Here is a 21,020-nt window from a genome sequence, read left to right as displayed (position 1 = left end):
CGCCAGCCTTTCTGGTCTTCCCTGGCCACCGACGCTGGGAGGCGCCTACAGTCCTGTAAGTTTCAAACATGCAAAAGACAGAGGGTCTGAAGACACAAAGCAATTTTCTACCCCCGCACCTCGACCTTGCTGCAACATTCTGTTAAAAAACTTGCCCCGAAGCGTGCTGGGAATTGTAGTCTGTGGGGAACTGGTTAGAGTCCGGCTCGAGCCCGAAAGGCGTCGCCTTGGCAACTGCTTGTAAACAAGATGGCGGCGGCTGCCTCAGGCCTCCAAATGGGAGGGTGAGTTCCTACTTGTAACACTTGTGCAAAGCATTAGGCGGAGGGAGGGTCGCATCCTTTCCATAGGCGGGTTGCTGTGTTTATTCTTGCAGGGAGGCTGTTCTAGTGAGCTGTGTTGCAAACAAACAAAAATGTCCACCCAGGGAAGGTATACTTGGAAATAAGCTCCATGGGGCTTACTCAAAGGTATGTGCACAGGGTCATAGTAGCTAGACCGACCTGAGGGGCTGCCAGCATTTCTAGAGGTACCCCAAGGAAATAAATAGGGAAGCCAGTGACTTTTCTTCCTCTGTAAATATGATGGAGTAGTCAAGTGTCTAGATATAGATTAAGGGTCTATTAATTGTTAGAACAAAAGGCTTGCAATGCCTTTTATGAAGACCACACGTTTTACAAGCAAGTTACAATGCCATCCTAAACAGAGCAAGATTGAGTCCAGTATTACCATAAAGACCAGCTGGGTTTTCAAGGTCTGGGCCTTTGAGAGTCAAAGCTCAACATATCCTAAACATAATCATGCTCTTCTAAAGCCATTTAAGTCAGTGGACTTAGAAGGGTGTAACTCTGCTTAGGACGGTGCAGTTGGGTTGGTTTTAATAAACGCTATTGCATGGCATTTGTTTCTGGGTTTTGCTATGAACCAACATGGCTACCTACTTTTTAAATTAATTGTTGCTATCAGAAAAACAAATCAGTTATTTTTACATTCAGAAGGTTTTGGCTACCTGACTTAAACACCTGTCATAATTGAATGAGAACTATCTTAAATTGTTCCTGGGCACTTTGCTATGCTCTCACAGTTGTATTAAATGAGGGGAGTCCCCCTCTAGTTAAATGGGTTGCACCCAACTGCTCTAATCTGTTAATGGTGGCATTATCTCCTGATACTTCCTTTTAGTAAAATTTATGGTTTTAAAAAGCAAGGAAGGCTCCTTCTATCAAAGAAAGAGTCGCTGAGCAGAGTGATTGGATATAACCATGATGGCAATCTAGAGGAATAACTTCCTGACACAGGAATAGTCTGTCCTTTGGGAAGCACCAACCACTATTGAATTTTTAACTATTTTCCCTAATTGGTGTCAAGTCACAAATTAAAAAGATGGGTGGCATGGGTACCTATGGTATGACAAAGTTAAAGCCAACGCAGAGTTTAATAATCATTATGTAAGGCATGCAATCCTGAGAGTATGGAATAAATACAAACTTAGGTTTTGTTCGAAAATACCTCTCGCTGTCATCGCAAGAAGCTTATTTTAGAAGGGAAATGGTTAGTCCACCTAAATGGTTAACTTACCAGAATTTACTGTAATTCTCTAAGGACCAAGTTAAAATTAAATCAAGAGAGGATTTAGCAGCAGAAGGGCACGCCTGTCAGTGGTTTCCATATATGCAAATTTTGGAGAGATTCAAACTAGACGAGTCACTATGACTTTGAGAAATCTAAAACTGAATTTGAAATAGCCCTTGCACAAACGATTAACATGTTATTTCTAAAATGTATAAACTTTTGTTGAGGTTTGAGACGGAGGAAGAGCAAGTAAAAGAATGTATGATTAAATGGGCAAAAAATTGTGGACATGATATATTAATGGAGCAATGGGAAAATATGTGGACAAGAGGGCTGAAATTTACATTAAGCTCCAGTATTAAAGAAAATTTTTACAAAATGATGTATCGTTGGTATATGACTCCTGAAAAATTGGCTAGAATGTATAAGGGGGCGTCAAATGTATGTTGGAAATGTGCTAAACAAGAAGGGACATTTTTTCATATGTGGTGGACATGTAAGAAAGCAAAGAGTTTTTGGTTGCAGATACAATCATCGATTCAGAAGATTTTGAAGATTAAACTTCAGCTGAAACCAGAGACTTTTCTGTAGGGAATAATGGACAGCCAGTTGGGAAAAAGTTTTAGAACACTGTTCTTATAGCAGTACTTTATGCAAAAACAGTGTAAAATGCAATATATCTATTTTATTTACAACATTTATAGCCTGCCTTTCTCCTCAATGTCCCCTGAAGACTTGAGTTGTTGGAATGAAAGCTGGATACCCTTTTATTTTTCATAATAAAGTAAAATAGAAATCGAGTGATGCCTTTAAGACTAACCAAGTGTATTCCAACGTGAGCTCAGACTCACATAAGCTCATGGCTAGAATAAGCTTGGTTAGTCTTAAAGGAGGCACTTGATTTCTATGTTACTTTGCTACGGCAGACTAACAAAGCTACACCTTTGAAAATATATTTCATATTGAAACCCCCCTCTTGAGCCTTGTGCCAGGTTTGATGGGATTAAAATAAAATTATCTGAGTATTTTATCTGGTTTGATGACTCATGAATTTGAAAGCCTTGCTTGATCTGCACCTGTCTTCAGATTGGGGAAGAATAATATGAAATATATTGTAATGGGATCTGTTCCCCATTTCAAGAAGTCTAGGGAAATAAGACCTCTGAAGCAAGATGGAAGGAAGAGGTTTGGAAAGCGTACCTTGTCATGCAAGGCTGAGAAAAGAGGTGCTTGGAGCTCTGTTGTCCTTTAGGCAGCATATGTCAATGATTCTCCATGTGTTTTCTATAAATTGTATTTTCCGCTGCCTACTTACTTCTTGAGTTGGGGTGGGGATGGGCAGAGTCCAAAATAGTATTGAATGGCACAGAAACTATCAAAGCTTGCTTCTTTTCTCTCTAGGATCTAAAAAAGTGCATTCGGGTTAAACAATGACTTCTCCTCTCTCTTCTTTGGGAAAGATTAGAAGAATGCCATTCAACATGCATAGCCAAGGGTAAGTGAAAGCCAGTTCAAACAATCCCCTGGACCTGAGGAAGAGCCAAGATTGCCTTCACATCCATTTTGTAATGCATAGCAGAAGCCACACCACAGCTGCAGACAGAAATAGTGCTGTATATTTCTAGTGCAATCCACCAGCACAGTCCATTAGGTAGAGCTAGGGCACCAGGTCAAGAAGGGGCAAACAAGGCTCAGGGCAGGTTCCAGCCAGGGCTGGATCAAGTGGCAGCCCCCCAGTTCATACTGCTGATCCTGGTGCCACCACCCATGTGCACCTCATGAACACGGTAATGCCGAAGTCCAGGGTGTGTGCTCCTGACCTGCCTTCCCTGGCCTTCCTCCCGAAGGGAAGGAGGGGGGAAAGAAGAGCAGGTGGCCGCCGTCTTCATGATGTCCAGGTGGCAGCAGCAGTGGTGGTTTCTCGCCTACCTGGCTATGCATGTGCGTGAGTCACAGTGGGGCAGGGGGAGGGATGCCAAAGTCAAGGGCTGTCCAAAGCTCCAAAACTCCTTAGGCTGGCCCTGTTCATCAGGAAACTTGTGGACATATACATCTGTCTTATATACTGAGATAGACCATTGCTCATTGTCACCTCTGGCTGACAGAAAGGTAACACAGAAAGGTGTTTTCCAACACCTGGGGGGTTTGACTGGAGATGCAGAAAGTCCCTGGTTTAAAGGACATGCTTTTCTGCTAAGCCACACAGTGCCTCCTCCAAAATCTTTTATTCAGGCTGTGGCTTGGAGCCATAGAACTGTTGCTACCACTCCTTTAATTGTCCTCTGCTTCAGTTATATGGTAGGCTTGACTGCTGTATGTCTATGGTGTGGTTCCCGCCCCTCCTTTTAGAAGTACATGTTGGTAAATTTTTCAACAGTTAAATTTCAGGTTAGGTTTATACAACTCATCATGAGTCTCCAGTTTATTTTACGGGGTTTGTCTCTTGTTTCTTTTCTCATTCCAGGAAAAGGGCAGTGCCATTCAAAGAAAGTGCCCCAAATGGTATGTAATATACCTGTCCTTGGTATGTCTATCTTAATCTAATACTTTTTGTTTATACTGTGCTAGGATCTGAGCAAGTCTGTTAATGATAGGACATTTTGAAGAGCTTTCATTCATAGGGTTGCCATAGGCTGTAGGCGACTTGATGGCACATAACACACACACATACTCTACTATAATGTCATCTTAATCCTTACTTCATCAATCCTTACAATAAACCATAAAACTTACAGTCACGACAGTCCATTTCTGCAGACCAGGAACAAGACTCAGTGCAGTCCTAAGCAGAATTACAGCCTTCCAAGGCTGTTGAAGTCAGCAGGCTTAGAAGTTTTTAATTCTGCTTAGGATTGTGCTGTGAGAATGTTTGAGTTGCCCAAGGCCACCCAAAGAGTCTGTTGCAGAGCCAGGAATTAAACTTCATGTTCTCAGCCTAACCTACCTCACAGAGTGGTTGTGAGAATAAAATGGAGGTGAGGAGAATGATGGCATCTGTGTGGGTCTCCACTGGGCAGAAAGGTGGGGTATAAATGAAGTAAATTAATAAAATCTGCCCCAATCTGCTTGTGAGATAGGGGGTAGGATATCTGTTGTCCTTAAAAGCTCCGATTCATTCAGATATGGGAATGAGGTTTCAGGCTTCCTGAAACACAACCCCATCCAAATACACATTTAAAATTTGCCTGCCTTTTAAGTGCCATGTCAGCTGGGTGAGCATTTATATTTGTCCAATAAAAGCAACCCCCCGCCAAGTAATCCACATTTTTGAGACTCTGTTAATTAAAATGGAGAAAAGTCTGATGGGGCCCTTCTGCTTCCAATCAGATGTCCTTGGTCCGTGCAGTGGATCTGAATTGGCTCTAGATCTGCTGAACTTGGCCCACAGCAAAGACTGAATCACTTCTGTTTATTGACTACATTTTCTGCTTCCTGTGGATTCACCGCAGACACTTAAGGCAGTGCCTCAGAGCCTTAACCTCATTCTCAGAGCCAAAAGCAGTGTTTGAAAAAACAGACCCCAGCCACCCACACAAGTACAGTGCTGGTGCAAGCAAGCTGAATGCTGCTCTTCTGACATGTTTGGTTTTCAGGGGATGAAGAAGCTATGATGGATGAAATCCTAGGTCCAGGAGCCCATATTCCAGTAAGAGTCAATGCCCCTTCGTGTTCAAGTGGAACTGCAGCAAAACCAGCTATACATGGTATGAGAGGAAGGGCTGTGAATAGGATTAGGATTCTGGGTAATGCTCTATAAATTTTGCCAGTCTTTTAAGGTGCCCCAGACTTTGGTTTTGTGTCAGCATAAGCTTTTGTGAGTCAGAGCTCACTTCATCAGGTGCATTAAGTGTACATGTAAAAAGAGATAAGATTATAGCTAAAGTTACAAGCAACAGAAAGGTAGGAATGAGGATGTGTTCACAGAAAGAGACCACTTGGAAACAATAAACCAAATCAAAGAGAAAGCAAGCCATACAGACTAAATAAGGATCACTCCTGAATGCAGAACATGGGCAGAATAGGATAGTGACGGGAATTTTTGTAATAGTACTCTGCTGCCAATTCATAAGCCTCCTACTACCACTTACCCACTTATATTTCAAGACACTAAACACAGTGATTACAGAGGAAACATTGGTTTATTCTTTATTTAATAACTTCACGACACAGTCTCTGTTAGGGGGAGACGTGTAAAGACTAGAGGTGGGCACAGACTAGGAAAACCCCACAGACCACCGGCCCATGGTCCGTCGATTTTCATGGACCACGGACTTTTCATGGACCAGCCCCATTCACAGACCAGTTTGTTGGTCCATGGTCAGTCACTTCCAGCAGCCCTGGCTCCTCCCCCTTCATACCCAGAGAGCCCAAACTCACAGACAATCTTCAGCAGCCTCTCCTCTAGCCACCCTCCAAGTTTGGTCAAGATTGCATTGTGGACGTCGAAGTTACAGACCCCCAAAGTGGCTGCCCCCAGGAAACTTCCAGTAAGAAGAGCCCCCTCACTCACCACACAGACATCTTCCCAGCCATGGCCTAGGGAATTAATTCTTGCTCCTTGCTCACATTGAGAAGATTAGGAGCTCTCTGTTTGGCAGGTAGACCTGCCTATCAAGGTTTTGAGGGCTAAGATTGGTGTTTCTGTGGCTGCAGAACGTCCACCCCTCCATTGCCTAGGGAATTAATTCTTCCTCCTTGCTCGCATAGAGCAGAATGGGAGCTCTCTGCTCAGCAGGCAGAGCTGCCTATTAAATTTTTAAGGGGTGCAAAAGGTCTGTGGGCGTCCTCTCAATTGCCTAGGGAATTGATAGATTGGTGCCAGGATGTCTGGACTCACAAACCAACGGACCAGCCCAAACAGACCAAAATTTGTGAAAAAAGTGAGACCCACGAACGGTGTGTTCGCAAATCACGAACCAGGCCGAACTGTGCAAAATTTGGTCTGTTTTCTGGACTGTTCCCACCTCTAGTAAAGACCAGTCACGTTTGGAGGGCCTTATATACCCTTCAGTACTGGATTAGAATAACCAAAACAAGAAAATGTTTATACTTTGCTCAGCGACCTTTCTCATCCGCTGGAGACCTATATAACCTGCAGGATATCTCAAAGAAAGAATTTTAACACTTGGAGCAAGGCTTTCTTACTTGTTTACATACTTCGTGTCCTGTTAACCTTGTATGTATGCTCATAACAAGATTTTATGAAATGGAGCATAAAAATTCTTTAACAGATAGACATCATTTCTAATCAAGGAGGGTGAATTTTGAAACATGAACAGAACTGATTAATATCTGTAAAGAGTGAGTCATGGCTGAGATACCTGTACTGAGTGAGGAAATCCAAGTCTTTGGTCAAGCCTCAGAGAAAGCTACTATTGAATCTCTTGATGAATGCTAATTCAGCACAGTTGGATTCTCCCTCTGAAGCTTTTTTTTTTGTTGGAAAAGAGTAACCTTTAGACCAGCAGTCTAAAGTCTTGGAAGATTAAAGTGTCCCCCCCACTGGTTTCTGAATACTGTTTTTAATGTACAATGTATGTCTATTTTGTGTAGGGACTGTCCTATGTAAAGCGAGCTCTGACTTACCAAAGCTTATGTTAGAATAAATGTTGTTTGAATGCTGGACTTCTCTTCTATTTTGCTGCAGCAGACTAACATGGCAACCCCTCTGAGTAATGCCAAGTATTTGAATCAGTGCTCTGTTCTATTTTAATTTTAAACTGTTTTATCCCAACTTCCTCCCAAAAGGGATTCAAGGCGACTAGTGTTAACATGTGGATTCTAGACCTGGGGTGGACAAGGACACCATCATTTTCTTGTGTCTGTTACTTTTCTCCGTCCCTAGTTAACCTGGTGGCCATGTGCCCCATGTCTTCATTAGGAGCCTTGTGATTCTTTTACGATTAAATTTGCATTCCTGAGAACACCAGTTTTGATTATTAGGACAAAACCTGCACATGTATTTCTAGTTGTCATGATAATGGAGGTATGTTTGAAACGGTGCAAGTGCTGGATAGGAGCCAAAGAACTATGGAGCCTGAAATCAGCCACCCATGACTTGTGGCAAACTACTTTGAAGCTGAGGGGAGTTTTCAAACTGTTAATGACCGCCTGTGGAAGGGAGTTAAAGGGCGGGGGGGGGGAGTCTAATATTTGTCTGGGGTGGGAGACTTGAGCTTTGGGGCAAGCTTAAAGTAGATCTCTGGGTTTCAAGTGAATTTCTGTACATATTTAGAGTGCAGAGGCCTCAGATTGCATCACCCAACTTTCTTTTTTTTTTGTGGTCTCCAATTAATGTTCATTGACCAATTCAGCCCTGTCACCTAACCAAAACTCTCCTCTTCCCACCGATCCATCCATTGTGAAAAACAAGGCCATTATTTTTTTTACTGCATTGGAGGCATTCTCTGTCATATTGTGAACATACGTTCCACATTTGCTTCTGAAAAACAGGGTGTGCATACTTTTCACCTTGTTTGGAAAACCTGCAAAACTTGGGGCTGCCCCTCCAGCCAACGTCTTGTTCAGATTGCCCAAAGACAATGAGGTAAAAGAAATAGTGTGACTCTCATGGGAAGTGAAACCACTCTCTAACCACTTTTAACTCCCATATCATCTCCATCCTAAATTTAGAATTAATTGTGCATATTGAGGAAGTGTATGCAGACTTCAGCATCTTAAAGTAAATGGCATCAGTTTGTGGGATTTATTTTGAATATTTTATATTGGGTCAACTTGTACTTCTCCTTTCTGCCTTGCTGAGCTGCCTTGGGCAGGTCCTCATCTACAAAGCATAAAATAAGCATCATAAAGTTGTAATCATAACCTCAAGGTCATAAAACTCTGGAGGTTCTTCTGGAGGTTCTTAACATCGTCTTCTATCTTGATTCTTTCATTGGAGATTCTAGGAGTTGAACCCGGGACATTCTGTCAGAGAGTTATAGAGCAACCCTTCTCTGATTCAGCATCCAAACTCATGTGTTTTCACTCTAGAGCTACCTGCAACTTTTGAGAGCCGTTTTAAAATCATGGATTACAGGAAAGAATCCTGCCTGGAACTGTAAATTAGCTGTGAAAAAGCCATGGAATATACACGTCTGTCTCTCTCTCCTTCTCTCACATCAAGTTTAGTTGGGCAGGTTGGTACAGAAGACAGTTGCTCTTCAGATACTTTGGATTCTAACTGTTTAGGTCTTTAAAGATCAAATCCAGCCCTTTGAATTGTGCTTGGAATCAATACTAGAAGTCAGGGGCGTTGGAACGAGACTAGTTGTATACGTTTGTAGCAGCAGATCCTGGTCAGGGTTGCAGCTGCTGTGTTTCAAGCTAGCTGAAGTTTCTGAACAGTCAAGGGCTGCCTGACATAGCCTAAACAGGATTTTATGAAGGCTGCAGCATATGTTTAGCAACTGACTTCCCTTGACATAGAAGTTGAACTTCTGTTGGTCAGAGTGTGAACAGCATGTGGTTATGCTGCTGAACTAAGGACAGATGACTGGTAGCATTATCTTGGGGATTAAGTAGGGTTGCCAGGTCCCTATACCCTCCTGCCGGGAGTGGAGGAGGAGACCTGGCATTTACCTTGTGCCGACAGCGAGGTCTTTGCCTCCTTGCCTACTGACCCGCCAGTGGCTGGTGGGAGGTGGTAAGCTCCCAGGGGTTGCCCGCCACCAGCAGGCACCCCAGGAATGTGTGCTGTGCGTGCACTCCCAAGGAACACCCCCCCCCCCCCCGGAAGTGACATCATCACACCGACCACAGCCCCCAGAAGTGATGTTGTTGTGCTGGCTATGAAGTGCAGGAATGCTCCCACAGCTGGCACAACAACGTCACTTCCAGTCGTCACACCCTTTGGGATGTTGTCACACCCTTTGAGAGCGCGCACATGGTGCGTGTTCCTGGAGTACCTGCCGGTGGCGGGCAAACTCTGGGAGCTTGCCACCTCCCGCTGACCACTGGTGGGTTGGCGGGCAAGGAGACAAACATCCAGGAGTTTGCTCCTGAACCTAGGATTAAGGGAGCCCTTAGATGTCTCTGCACTACACGCCCACCCAGTCCATCCTGTTGTTCCTCTTTTTCTAACACCTTCTAGACAAGGTATTCTTAGAAGGGGTGTTACGTGTGGTTCTGTGACCCTACTTACTGGATCACATGCTGGAAATTGCTACACCCAAGCTACTTTACTGGGGAAACCTAACATGTCTACAGATTTTTTTCAAGTGGGATCCAAAACATCTTTGGGGGAGGGAGAGCAGTTTTCAGTTGGGCGGGTTAAAATGGCTTCTCTGTCCTTGTGCTGGTTTTCCTTTAGCATTACATCCATGATACTGGGTAGCTCGGGAGCTACATGTGGCTTTTTGACTTGTCACTTGTGGCTCTTCTGAGCACCGTTCCCCAATATGACACACATTCCATGTTCTGAGAAAGTGAGCAAGGCCATTTCCTGGTAGGACATGTGATTGGCAGACACTGCCACAAGAACTGGAGGATGGGGAAGCTGCAGGCCTCATGCCAAGGGTGGAAGGAAAGGGCCAAGTCATTCCAACAAGACCGCCCCCCCCCCTGCCTTCTCTGCAGAGTTTGTATTTTCATTGCAGCTGCCAGGAAGCAAGCAAGCTGGCTGCAGAGAAGAGAGAGTAAACCACCATAGTAAAACCACCGAGTGAAAAAGCTAGCTAGCCACAATGGTGTGGCTGTGGCTTTGCTCCCCACGCCTCACAACCAGCTTGTACTCCTGGATGCCCTGGCAATCTCACTGCCTCACCCTGCAGCTGCTATGCTGAGCTGAGAGGGAGAAAGAAGGCAGAGAGGGAAGCGCTCTCTCTGCAGAGAGACAAGGGTACAACGAGGTTGAGGGAGAGAACTTCACATGCTCAGAAGTAATCTGGTAATTTAAAAGGTTATGGTTATGTATTTGATACTAATAGTTATAGGCAGGGCTTTTTTCAGCAGGAACTCGGTGGAACGGAGTTCTGGAACCTCTTGAAAATGGTCACATGGCTAGTGGCCCCGCCCCCTAATCTCCAGACAGAGGGGAGTTTAGATTGCCCTCCGCGCCGCCAAGCGTGGAGATCAGGGGGCGGGGCCACCAACCATGTGACCATTTTCTCCGAGGGCAACCCACTGAGTTCCACCACCTCTTTTCCCAGAAAAAAGCCCTGGTTATAGGATTTTAAAGAAATTACTCTAATATATTCAAGAACAAATCTATATGGACACACCACAGGAACCTCTACCAGTCACTTTTTATCTTTTGCTCCAACTACACAAACCTGGCAACCCAGGATGTCAAGTTGTCTTGGGTGTAGGCACCATCACTGACTCCATTCTTAGACCCTATGCCACCAATGCTCCCAGTTATGTCTGAGACACCACAGACTTCCTGAGAAAAGTACTATCTGTTGATAGTCTTCCAGGTAACACTATTTTGGCCACCGTGGATGTTGAATCTGTGTACGCCAACGCCCCCAACAAAAATAGACTCCAAACCATTAGAAACACCATCTCTGACAACACCACAGCTGGCCTCGCTATGAAGCTCTCCCAGTTGGTCCTCACCTGCAATTACTTCAGATTTGGTGAAGATGTATTTTTCCAGATCAATGGCACAGCCATGAGCACTTGCATAGCACCATAATATGCCAACATGTTTATGGCTGACTTTGAGCAGCGCTTCCTCAGCTCCCACCTGCTAACACCCCTCCTGTACTTAAGATTTATTGATGACATTTTCATAATCTGGACACATGGGAAAGAAACACTAGAGGAATTTTACCAGGCCTTCAGCAACTTCCACCCGTCCATCAACCTGACCATGAATCAATCCACACAAGAAGTACATTTTCTAGACGCACTGTACAAATACATGACGGAACCTTAAGAACCACCTTATACTGGAAACCTACTGATCGGCAAAACATATCTACATGCTTCCAGTCAACTATCCTAAACACACAAAAATCCATTGTCTACAGCCAAGCTCTGTGTTACAACCGCATCTGTTCCAATCCCTCTGATAGAGATTCTCACCTGCGACATCTACAACAGTCATTTTTGGAATTATAACACCCACCTGATGCAGTAAGGAAACAGATCGACAAAGCCAGAACGATACCAACCTGCTACAAAATTGGCCCAAACAAAACAACAATAGAATACCACTGGTGGTTGCATACAGCTCTCAGCTCAAACTAGTTCAACACCTCATTAATGACCTGCAGCTTATGCTGGACAATGGTACTCTCACAAGCATTGGAAAGCAAACCCTTTCTTGCCCAGACAGCCTTAAACAACTTCTCACTCCTAGTAAGACTCTTTCCAGAGCGGACATGGACTCTGAGACTGAGAGATGCCAGCTCTGTTGCCATATTCACTCCGACAGCGCGATCACTGGGCTGAACAACAACAGTTATTCCATCTCCAGTTCATTCACTTGTTCATCTTCCAGTGTTATATATGCTCTCAATGTCAGCAATGCCTTTCCACTCTCTGCATTAGACAAACAGGCCAGTCCCTACGTAAAAGAATAAATGGACATAGATCTGACATTACAACGCTTAAAAAACAGTGGGAGAATATTTCGCTCTCCCAGGACATTCCATTGCTGACCTAAAAGTGGCTGTCCTCAAACAGAAAAACTTCAAGGGGGATGACAATATGAGGTTGCTGAACTTGAGTTCATTCATAAATGAAGAACAATGGCTCCCCCAGGGCTGAATAGAAACGTAGGATTCTTATCTCCCCCCAGATGCTAATTTCTGCTCTAATTAAGCTGCATTGTACCATTGTACGTTTATGTCCTCCTTTGCTACACCCCTCTCATCTAATCAAGCTGCATTGTACCTTTGCATCCTGATACCTTTCCTTGTAACACCCCTCCCACATTCTGGCTGGGATATAAAGGCTTAGGGACCTCCATTCCTACACTTATCTGAAGAAGGGAGATTTGACTCTCAAAAGCTTAAACCCTGAAAATCTTGTTGGTCGCTAAGGTGCCACTGGACTCAAATCCTGCTGTTCTATTTCAGACCAACATGGCTACCCACCTAAATCAGTTTTGTGTGTGTTTGTGTCTTTGGCATGATTCATTTGGTAGCCACATGGCTCTTTAGTTGATGGTAATTGGGAATGTGGATCTCTGAGCTGCATTAGATGATCAGTAAAAGGGATCGTAGAACTACATGATTTGTTCTGACCCTAGTGATCAGGCTGATACTTGCAGTTGAGAGAATGTGGTTTTCGTTCCCCTGGCTTGGGAAGCAGCAGCAGCTGCCCTGTTCTGAGCTGCAGGAGGATTTTGAAGCAGTCCAGTGCAATGCATGGGAACTGTTACACAAGAGAATCCTGCTTGACTTGAGGCTTACTCAGGAGAATAGGGCAGAGGCCAATGTGAGATTTTTAGACCACTGGGGACCACGTTGGAAGCGCCCTCCTTGCTGTTAATCTAATGCCCGTTTTTCTGTCTGAAGATGAGCTGGGTGAGGTGAGAAAGTTGTCAAGAAATGAGACCAAATCCTGAATACAGCTTTGCCCTTTCGGGGTTTCACTGATAGGACATCTACCAGAGATCACCTGCTCATTGGGGCTCACTGTTGAGTTTATATTTATTTATATTTAGTTCTTTACATATTTATTCCCTGTTTTTCTCCTCAATGGGAACGAGTGGTTTGCAGCATCCTTCAAACCTCCTGCATTGTATCCTTGCAACAACAACCCTATGAGGTAGGTTAGGCCAAGAAAGTGTAACTGGCCCAAAGTCACCCATCAAGCTTCCATGACAGAGTAGGGATTTGAATCTGGATCACCCAGATCTGAGTCCAGCACTGTAAGCACTGTACCGAACTCTGGCTCTTTCGATGATCTGTGCTGGGTGTTGCCTTTGCTGTATAAATTAGGAAAGGAAATCTTTCATCTGTCTTGCTGTCTTTTTTCTCCTTTCTGGTGGCTCCTCCCACTCTGCCTCGCAGCCAGTTCTGACAAGAAAGAGGAGTTAGTAGCGACAAGTAGCAGCAACAATTGATAGCAGCGTACTGGGAGGAAAACCCTGCTGGAGAGGGGTCTCTGATGAGGGGCACAGGCACTGTGGTGCCTAAGGGCTGAGGTTGCCATGCCCCTGAGTCCATTCCACCCCCCCCAACCCTCCCGTCCCCAGGCTGAACCCCAGATCTCCAAGCATGTCCTAGCCTGGAGTTGGCATCCCTACCAAGGGTTACAAAAACCTGCAGCTAGTCCTGGAAAAGATGGTTTCTTAAAAGAAAAATAGCAAGGTACTGAATGGGAACATGGACGTGGGTCTTTTAGAAACTGAAAAATAAGTAGACTGGAGCATGTGGGAAAGGCTGAGGCTAATGGATTAGCTGCTGGTCATCTGTCATTTGCAAAGATGGGAGGCAGTGGAGCTTTCCCTGGGCTTAAAATTTTTTGTAAATGTAGGAGGACTTGAAAGAGCTAAAATTCTATGCCCAAGCAATGTACATTTTGCACCAAGAAGTGCTGACTTTAGCAACTAGTTGATGTAAAAGAAACTAAGCAAAGGTGTATAATTTCTTCTACTTAGCATCAGTTACTCTGACATTTTTGCTTTTTTATATGTTTTTCTATGATTCTGTTGGTCAAACAGAGGAGCCAGGAGTTACGCAGGAACTCTGTAAATCTCTTCCATTTGTTTCTATGGCTTATTTCAGTAGCCAAGGTCCAGCCACTTTCAACCATATCATCTGTAAAGACTAAAAACTTACCTTTTTTAAAAAGCAACTTGATGGAAGCCGTTTCTCTTTGGGGAAATGGCAGAGCATGAGAATTAACAATCTCTTTTCTTGAATGTTATTGTCTTGACCCATACCAGGGCCTCCTTGTAGTTGTTTCTACACATCTAGGAGATCAAACATGGATCCTCAGATCATGTGTGGTTTGGCCTAAATATGTTGAGGATTGAAGTCCTCTGAAATCCAGGTGCACAGTCACTATAACTTAGTTGGTTACAAAAGAGACAGCAGCACCTCTGCTATCTTCATCTACTATTGATCAACAAGTGGGTGCTCTCTTGGTCCTGCCAAGGGCCCACACCCTGTGCTAATGCAGGCAACTTACCAAGCAATGCATTAAGGATGATGGCCCTCTGCCCCTCCTCCCCAGAACACAGTGTGTCATTGTGGAGCCAGAGGCTTGAAAAGTGGATTCTTTGTCTGGTTCCCACCATGTGTTAACTTTGTGCCTTAGAAGCTGCTCCCACAGACATGGAGTTGATGACCTCCATGATGCAGAAGATTGCGTCGCTAGAACAGAAAGTCAAGAACCAAGCCCATGTGATTCATCACAAGGTACAAACGGACAGGGCAAGCACAGTGGAACAGCTTGTGTCACAATAAAAATTCAAATCTGATTCAAGGTTGGCGGAGCCACTGTGGATGGACATTGAATTGTTGTTCAGATCAGGGGTGGTCTTAGTGATTCTGTGGCCTTGGTCAAAATTTGAGGATGGGGCTACAGAATCATTCAGGCAGTACGGGGGAAAGGTCCTCAGAGCAGTATAAGGGGACGGTCTTCTGTGGCTAAGACCACCCTTGATTCAGAGAAGGATTTCCTCCCACATTTTATACAGGCAGAGGTGCTAGGATTGCACTCCACAGTATGCTGTAGTCTTAGAGCATCTTTAAGGATAACAATTGGGCCAGAGTTCATTTTGCATGAAGCAGTTACCTATATGGGCAGATGTTGCCTACCATGAGGGAAATGAGGAAAAAAAGATTTTTTTTAGTGTAATCCTAAACAAAGTTGCATCCTAAATCCATAAAAATCTGTGGGTTTAGAACTATGTTACTCTATAGGATTAAACTTTATTTATTTACAAGTGACACCAAAATGGCAAGCAACACAAGAGATAGCTGTATGTGTGTCTCAGTATTAGGCAGAGCACAATATGCAATCCCATCAAGTTAATATCTAATCAGGATGTTTATGATCCACACCCAGGGTGGGATCTGGCCCATACAGGTGTGTGCCACAATATATTTTTAGCCTTTGTGGTGCCAATAAGAGTCTTTATCGCGACGGATGAACAAAGCTAGAAGGGACTCTACAAGCAGCAGATTGTCCAGCAGCAAGATCCAAGTTCTGTGATTTTGAATAGTTTTTTGCACGTGTGTCTGATGCTCAAAGCATGTGGCGAGCTGGTATTATACCCTAGCATAGCAAATGGCTGGTTCCTGGAAGATACAGGAAATGAATCAGAATTTGCAAAGGCTGCATAAAAATGAATGGATGGCAATTGTGTGTTCACCCAAGCTGGTGTTATTTTTCCTTGATTATTTGGGATAGTGAATGATATGCCTGAAGATAGATGTATGCCAATTAGCTTCTTATAAGTGGGAAATTTGCCTGATTTAGCTGCTATTAATATGTTTGAATTTAGCCCTAAAGGTGCCACCATTTATGTCTAAAGTGAGGAAGAACTGTTTGTTTTGTTTTTAAACAAAAAAAGGAGCATAATGGCAAAAGAAGCTACCCCTTACTGTCTCCCCTGCTGTGTCTCATGTTTTTCTTACAACCTTGCTCTCATCCAAAACTGGAGCCAACTAGAAGAAAAATTATTTATTTTTAAATTTTAAAATTATTATTTTAATGTTTATTATTTTTATGCTATTTAATATTGGTTCTTTTTGTTTCTTTGTTTATTTTTTTAACAATTGTTTTTATTCCTTACCTTTCTCCCAGAAAGTGGGACCCAGGGCTGTTCAGGAAGTAACAAATAAAAATATTCCAACTATAACAAGTCTCAGGCACAAGAAGTCTGAAGCCTTTTCCCAGGAACTAAGGAGGGCAGAGCCAAGCAGCCTTGGCTGGAACAGCAACAGATTCCTAAGGCACCAGTTCTTCCACAGGGAATGCAAGTGACGAATGGAAGGGTCTTCTGGAAAAGCAAAATAAGGTGGCAGAAGGGCAGCATTCAGCTCCCCTTGTCTGCATGCTCCATTAAAAAAATGCACAGAGATACTGCTTTCAGATGCAAATAGATGGACACTTCTAAAATATTTTGCTCTCTTGCTTTTGGATCTGCAGGACAAGAAGATCAAGGAGCTTGAGGAGCGGATGAAAATCCTTCAGCAAGGCAATGGTAACCCTGGTCTGCCCTTTGCCCCTCCTGTCTACCCTCAAAATGGGCAGGGGCCAGGTCCTGCTAGAGATATGAGGGTGGGAATGCTTAACTGGAGGCCAAATCAGTGCCTTACCAAGGGTGGTGGAATGGGCCTGTATGAAGACTTGAGGGGCCCAAATAAGCCTGCAACCAGCTAGGCTTACCAGAGCAATTGGCTTAATTTTGGAAGAAGCATTCCCAAACTGACATCAGTTCATTGTTCTTTCCATTTCACAACAGTTGCGGCTGTTATGAAGTTCTCAAGTATGCTGGGCCCGAGTCAGATCAGGACCATGGCGCAGGGGAGGGGCTTCAGCTTCCCCCTTCCCGTGCCATTTCCTGAACCTACCCTGGAAGGGTGCTGTTTGTCCTGTTAGGTCGCTGCTCTTATAAAGTTCTTTGGTCTGCCTCTCTTCTGTTCTTTTTCCCATTTGACATTACACAAAAAACCTGAAGAATTTCAAATCTTTTCTGGGTTTGTTATTTTTCCCTAGATGACTCTTCAGGGTTGAGCAGAGTGGAAGAGCTGGAAGTGATTTGCCTTCAGCTACAGCATCAGATCTGGGAAATGGAGGTGATGGAAGAGGCCAGAGACAGGAGCCCAGCTTCCTCTTCATTCATTCCAGAGGGATTTCATTTAAGACCTTGGATGTGATGCTCCCAAAGTACTGCATGAATCAGTTTGAGATGCAAGAACTTGTTCCCTGGGGACATGCAAGACCTCTTTCTTAGGCTTTTTCTGTTTCTTGGTTTTGTGGTTCAATGCTCACAATTCTTGTTCTTCCTGAACCAGGGCAGTTTGCTTTTCACATCTGCAGATTGCTCCCCATGCATCAGATCACCTTTTACCTGCTAATACCCCGGGGGAAGCACTAGTCTGCTGTGTGTACATGCTTTGTGCTGCACATGAATCCTGACACCAAGGAAACCTGAGTAGATGGGTGATGTGAGTGTTACAGTGTGATCTTCAGCAGGGTTGAAGTCACCCTGCTTGGGATTGCACTTTAAATCAGCTAATAAAAGAATACTCTTAATACTGTATATGTTTGCATAAAAGTAGCAATGGTAGTTCTAAAGAAAGTGTACTTTGTTTTTGATGATCCATGTGTAGCAATGAGCACCATTTCAGAAGGGGGCATTCCCTGCCTGAAAATGAAGTTAGGGGAATACCTTTTCTAAAATGATGCCTATAGTTCATTTCTGTGATCACTTTATTAAAAATCCGCACACACACGTCTGGCCTGGTACCCAAGGAACTAGGAGGCACCTTTTTATCAGAAAAATATATTTTCAATACAGAAAGTTGGTGGTGGTATTTGACAATTTTAGAAGGGGCATTCCTCTCTCTCCTTTCAAGCAAATTAACACTTCTAAATATTTTGACCCTAGTATACGTGAAATAGTTTGTGTGTATTTGTGGAGAAGGCATGAGATTGACATAAAAATATCATTGCTTTAAAGTAAAAAATACAGAGGTCCCAATCCAATGTTAGTTGTGCCTAAATGCCATTGAAAATAGTGGGATTTAAATTAGCCATTAATCATTTGTCCCATTGGTTTCAATAGGACTAGGCTGTGGCTAACTTACAGTGCAATCCTAACGGCACTTTCCTAGGAGTAAAACCTGCTGGAAAGTCCTGAATAGGACTGTGAGTAGCTGTGCTTAGGATTGCTCTCCTGCGCAGATTTGCTGCAGTCTAAGTCGGCTGTTGCTGTATAATTGCACTGTTAGCATAATCATTTTTAACTCAGTACAGGAGAGAAGTTACACAGGAACCCATCAGGGAAGTATTTACTTCTGTCACCCACATGAACTTCTCATAAAGCAGAGGATGGGAGGTGTCATGCCCTTAGAACCCAGAAGAAATGAAGGTGCTGCTGTGCTCAGCGTGGGAAGCTGGGGCTGAGAATTTAGTATTTACACAAAAAGTTTTTTTTTAAAAAACCCTTCTCCTTAGGCCAGTAACAACTTTATCTTGTCTATGTCGTCTCAGAATCCCGAGGGTTCCTTTTTAAACCCTTGATTGTGATCCACACCCTTTGCTAACCTGTTCCCATTTCCTTCCACGCAGCGGTTTCTGAATGACTACGGGTTGATCTGGGTGGGAGAAGGGAACGAATCTCCAGAAGATGAGTCACTTGACAGAGATGGGCATCGATCATCAAGGGGTCTTTGGAAACCAGGTTTGCCAGAAAAAATAACAGCTCATTAAAACTTACCAGCATCCTTTTAAGATAACCTCTATTGGAGCTTCCATTGTTGCTTTGACTGTAATCTCCCTGGGGCAGCAACTTGGGGTTTTGCTCATGAACTACATAAAAGGCTGTGCCAGTTGAGGCTGTCATATGCATTCCTTCCATTTATTAAGTAATGATGCAAAGTATTGGGTTGTGGGAGCCAGTGTGGTATAGTGGTTGGGCTGGGGTCTGAAAGATCTGGGTTCAGATCCTACTCTGCCAGCTTGTCTAACCTGCCTCACTGGGTTCTTGTGAGAATAAAATGGGGGGGGGGGAGCAGATTCTGTAGGCTACCTGGAGCTCTTTGGAGGTGAACTGATAAGTTCTCATTCAATCAGGGAGCAAGCAGTCCTGTTTCCAATATAAAAGAAATTTTTCCTCTGGATTTTTACAATGGTTATAGTTGCTATCCCTGCTGAACCTTAAAAAAAACAAGCTACCCCTGGCTTAAGATGCCAATTTGTAGCTGTGTATTTAGTTGAAAATGTAACCTCTTGCTAATCCCTTAATGGATTGTGGAACGGGTTTTGCACACCCTTTTCTCCCTGAAGCCTGGAGTTAAATTCCAGGGCACAAGGGCAGCCTGGCCATTTCCTTCCCTTTTAAGACATTTCCTTTTTCCTTTGGCCATAGGCGACTCTGTCGTTCCAGAATCTTCAATCAATTTTGATACTATCTTTGAAAACTTGAAAGATTTAAATGTGCTGGCTGGGGAGGGTGTCTCTCAAATTGAACATGTGGCAGGAGGTGCTCGGCTGAGGCAGCTGGACCCAGTTCCCCTCACCTTCTACCAGAACGGGATTGTCATGTTCAATGGCCCTTTCCGGTCATATGAGGAACCTTCCACACAGGTACAGGCCAGGTCAGAGAGCAAAGAGAAGTGCTGATTGGAGGTGTCCCCATAGTAATGGTTGTGTCGGTATGCCTTTTGTTCAAGCTCCTGTCTACCTAAGATCCCCAGGTTCTACCCAGAAGGTGATCGAGAAAACCCATGCCGCTTAGGGGAAGTCTCAGTACCTTGTTGGTTTATTGTAGGAAGCCAGAGAAGGGGACATAAATAAACAGGGCAGTCAAGCTACTGTGGAACCACATTTGCCCTTATTTGGTCAGATGAACCCTCTTTGTCAAAACCAGTTTTGGTAATTTCCCGCAGAAGCTGGCTGTGCACTGCACTGATTGACAAGTACTTATTACATGACAAAGTCATCCACCCCCCCTCCCCACACACACATTTTTTCAACTTAAAAATAATCAGGGCAGAACAAATATTTTTTAAAAAACTGCAAGCCAATTTTGTGGTTGTAGGGGGCAAATCAGCATTAGATTTGGAGGCAAGTACATATGTCATTTGTAGAGAGAAGGTAGAGGCAGCTGGAACTCAACAGGAAATAACTCACACTGCCTTCCATTAGTATATAATCTGTATGCACCTCTAGTTTCGGTCAGGCAGAACGTAGGGTTTGCTTTCTCTCATGCTTTGGGCTCAGCAGGAAACTGATCTCTGAATTCCTAAACACAAATCCTAACCCATGACCTCTAGAGTGAACTGCCATAGTGAAGTAAGTGTTGGGGTCAGGAAGGCCAGCACTTGAGTAGTGTAAGGAAGGGCTGATGGATCCCAACAGACCAGAAACAAAGTGAAGCAAGGGGGAGGGTGGGGAAGTGTTCAGAGCGATAGCAAACCTGATTCCCTTTTTTAATCTCTCAGGACAGGAGAAATGGCTGCCTTGGAAGTGATTTAAGCAGGGAGCTTTTCAGAAAGTGGAACTGGTTACCATGCATTCAGTAAGACCTGGGTGATAATTTAAGCTCCAACCCCACCCCTTTTGCTTTAAAATTAGGCCTCTTTCTGCATGATTCGGGCAGTTCCAGGTGATGCTCTATGCTGCTTCCTTTGGTCTCTGTGATATTTAATCTGCCCTTCTTACTTTTAAGTTGAAGCAAATATGTGTGTGCGTGTGTGTGTGTGTGATTTTGTGATCTAATAAGGGCAAGCCAATCAGTGCTATGCACTACCATGAACTGTATTTACCAGAGAGATTAGAGGAAATTCCTAGAGCATCACTATGTGGTGGCC

At 43.9% G+C, this 21,020-nt stretch overlaps 1 protein-coding gene across 2 annotated transcripts in view; it reads left to right on the top strand.

The window, feature by feature from the left end:
• Window positions 1-233: 233 nt before the first annotated feature.
• UBXN11 (UBX domain protein 11) overlaps window positions 234-21,020 on the top strand; it is a 32,504-nt gene continuing 11,717 nt past the window's right edge. Inside the window, exons 1-9 of one of the 2 annotated variants that reach the window (XM_054999165.1) lie at window positions 234-284; window positions 2,974-3,067; window positions 4,037-4,074; window positions 5,166-5,276; window positions 14,791-14,891; window positions 16,630-16,684; window positions 17,200-17,279; window positions 18,778-18,889; window positions 19,577-19,794. In XM_054999165.1, coding sequence (XP_054855140.1) covers window positions 3,003-3,067; window positions 4,037-4,074; window positions 5,166-5,276; window positions 14,791-14,891; window positions 16,630-16,684; window positions 17,200-17,279; window positions 18,778-18,889; window positions 19,577-19,794 — 780 coding nt within the window. In that variant the 5' untranslated portion in view covers window positions 234-284; window positions 2,974-3,002. The remainder of the gene's footprint in view (window positions 285-2,973; window positions 3,068-4,036; window positions 4,075-5,165; window positions 5,277-14,790; window positions 14,892-16,629; window positions 16,685-17,199; window positions 17,280-18,777; window positions 18,890-19,576; window positions 19,795-21,020) is intronic. The other variant, XM_054999166.1, reaches the window with a different exon arrangement.

Source organism: Eublepharis macularius, chromosome 15, assembly GCF_028583425.1.
Source record: "Eublepharis macularius isolate TG4126 chromosome 15, MPM_Emac_v1.0, whole genome shotgun sequence".
Lineage (NCBI taxonomy): Eukaryota > Metazoa > Chordata > Lepidosauria > Squamata > Eublepharidae > Eublepharis > Eublepharis macularius.
This window is presented reverse-complemented; position numbering and strand designations above follow the sequence as displayed.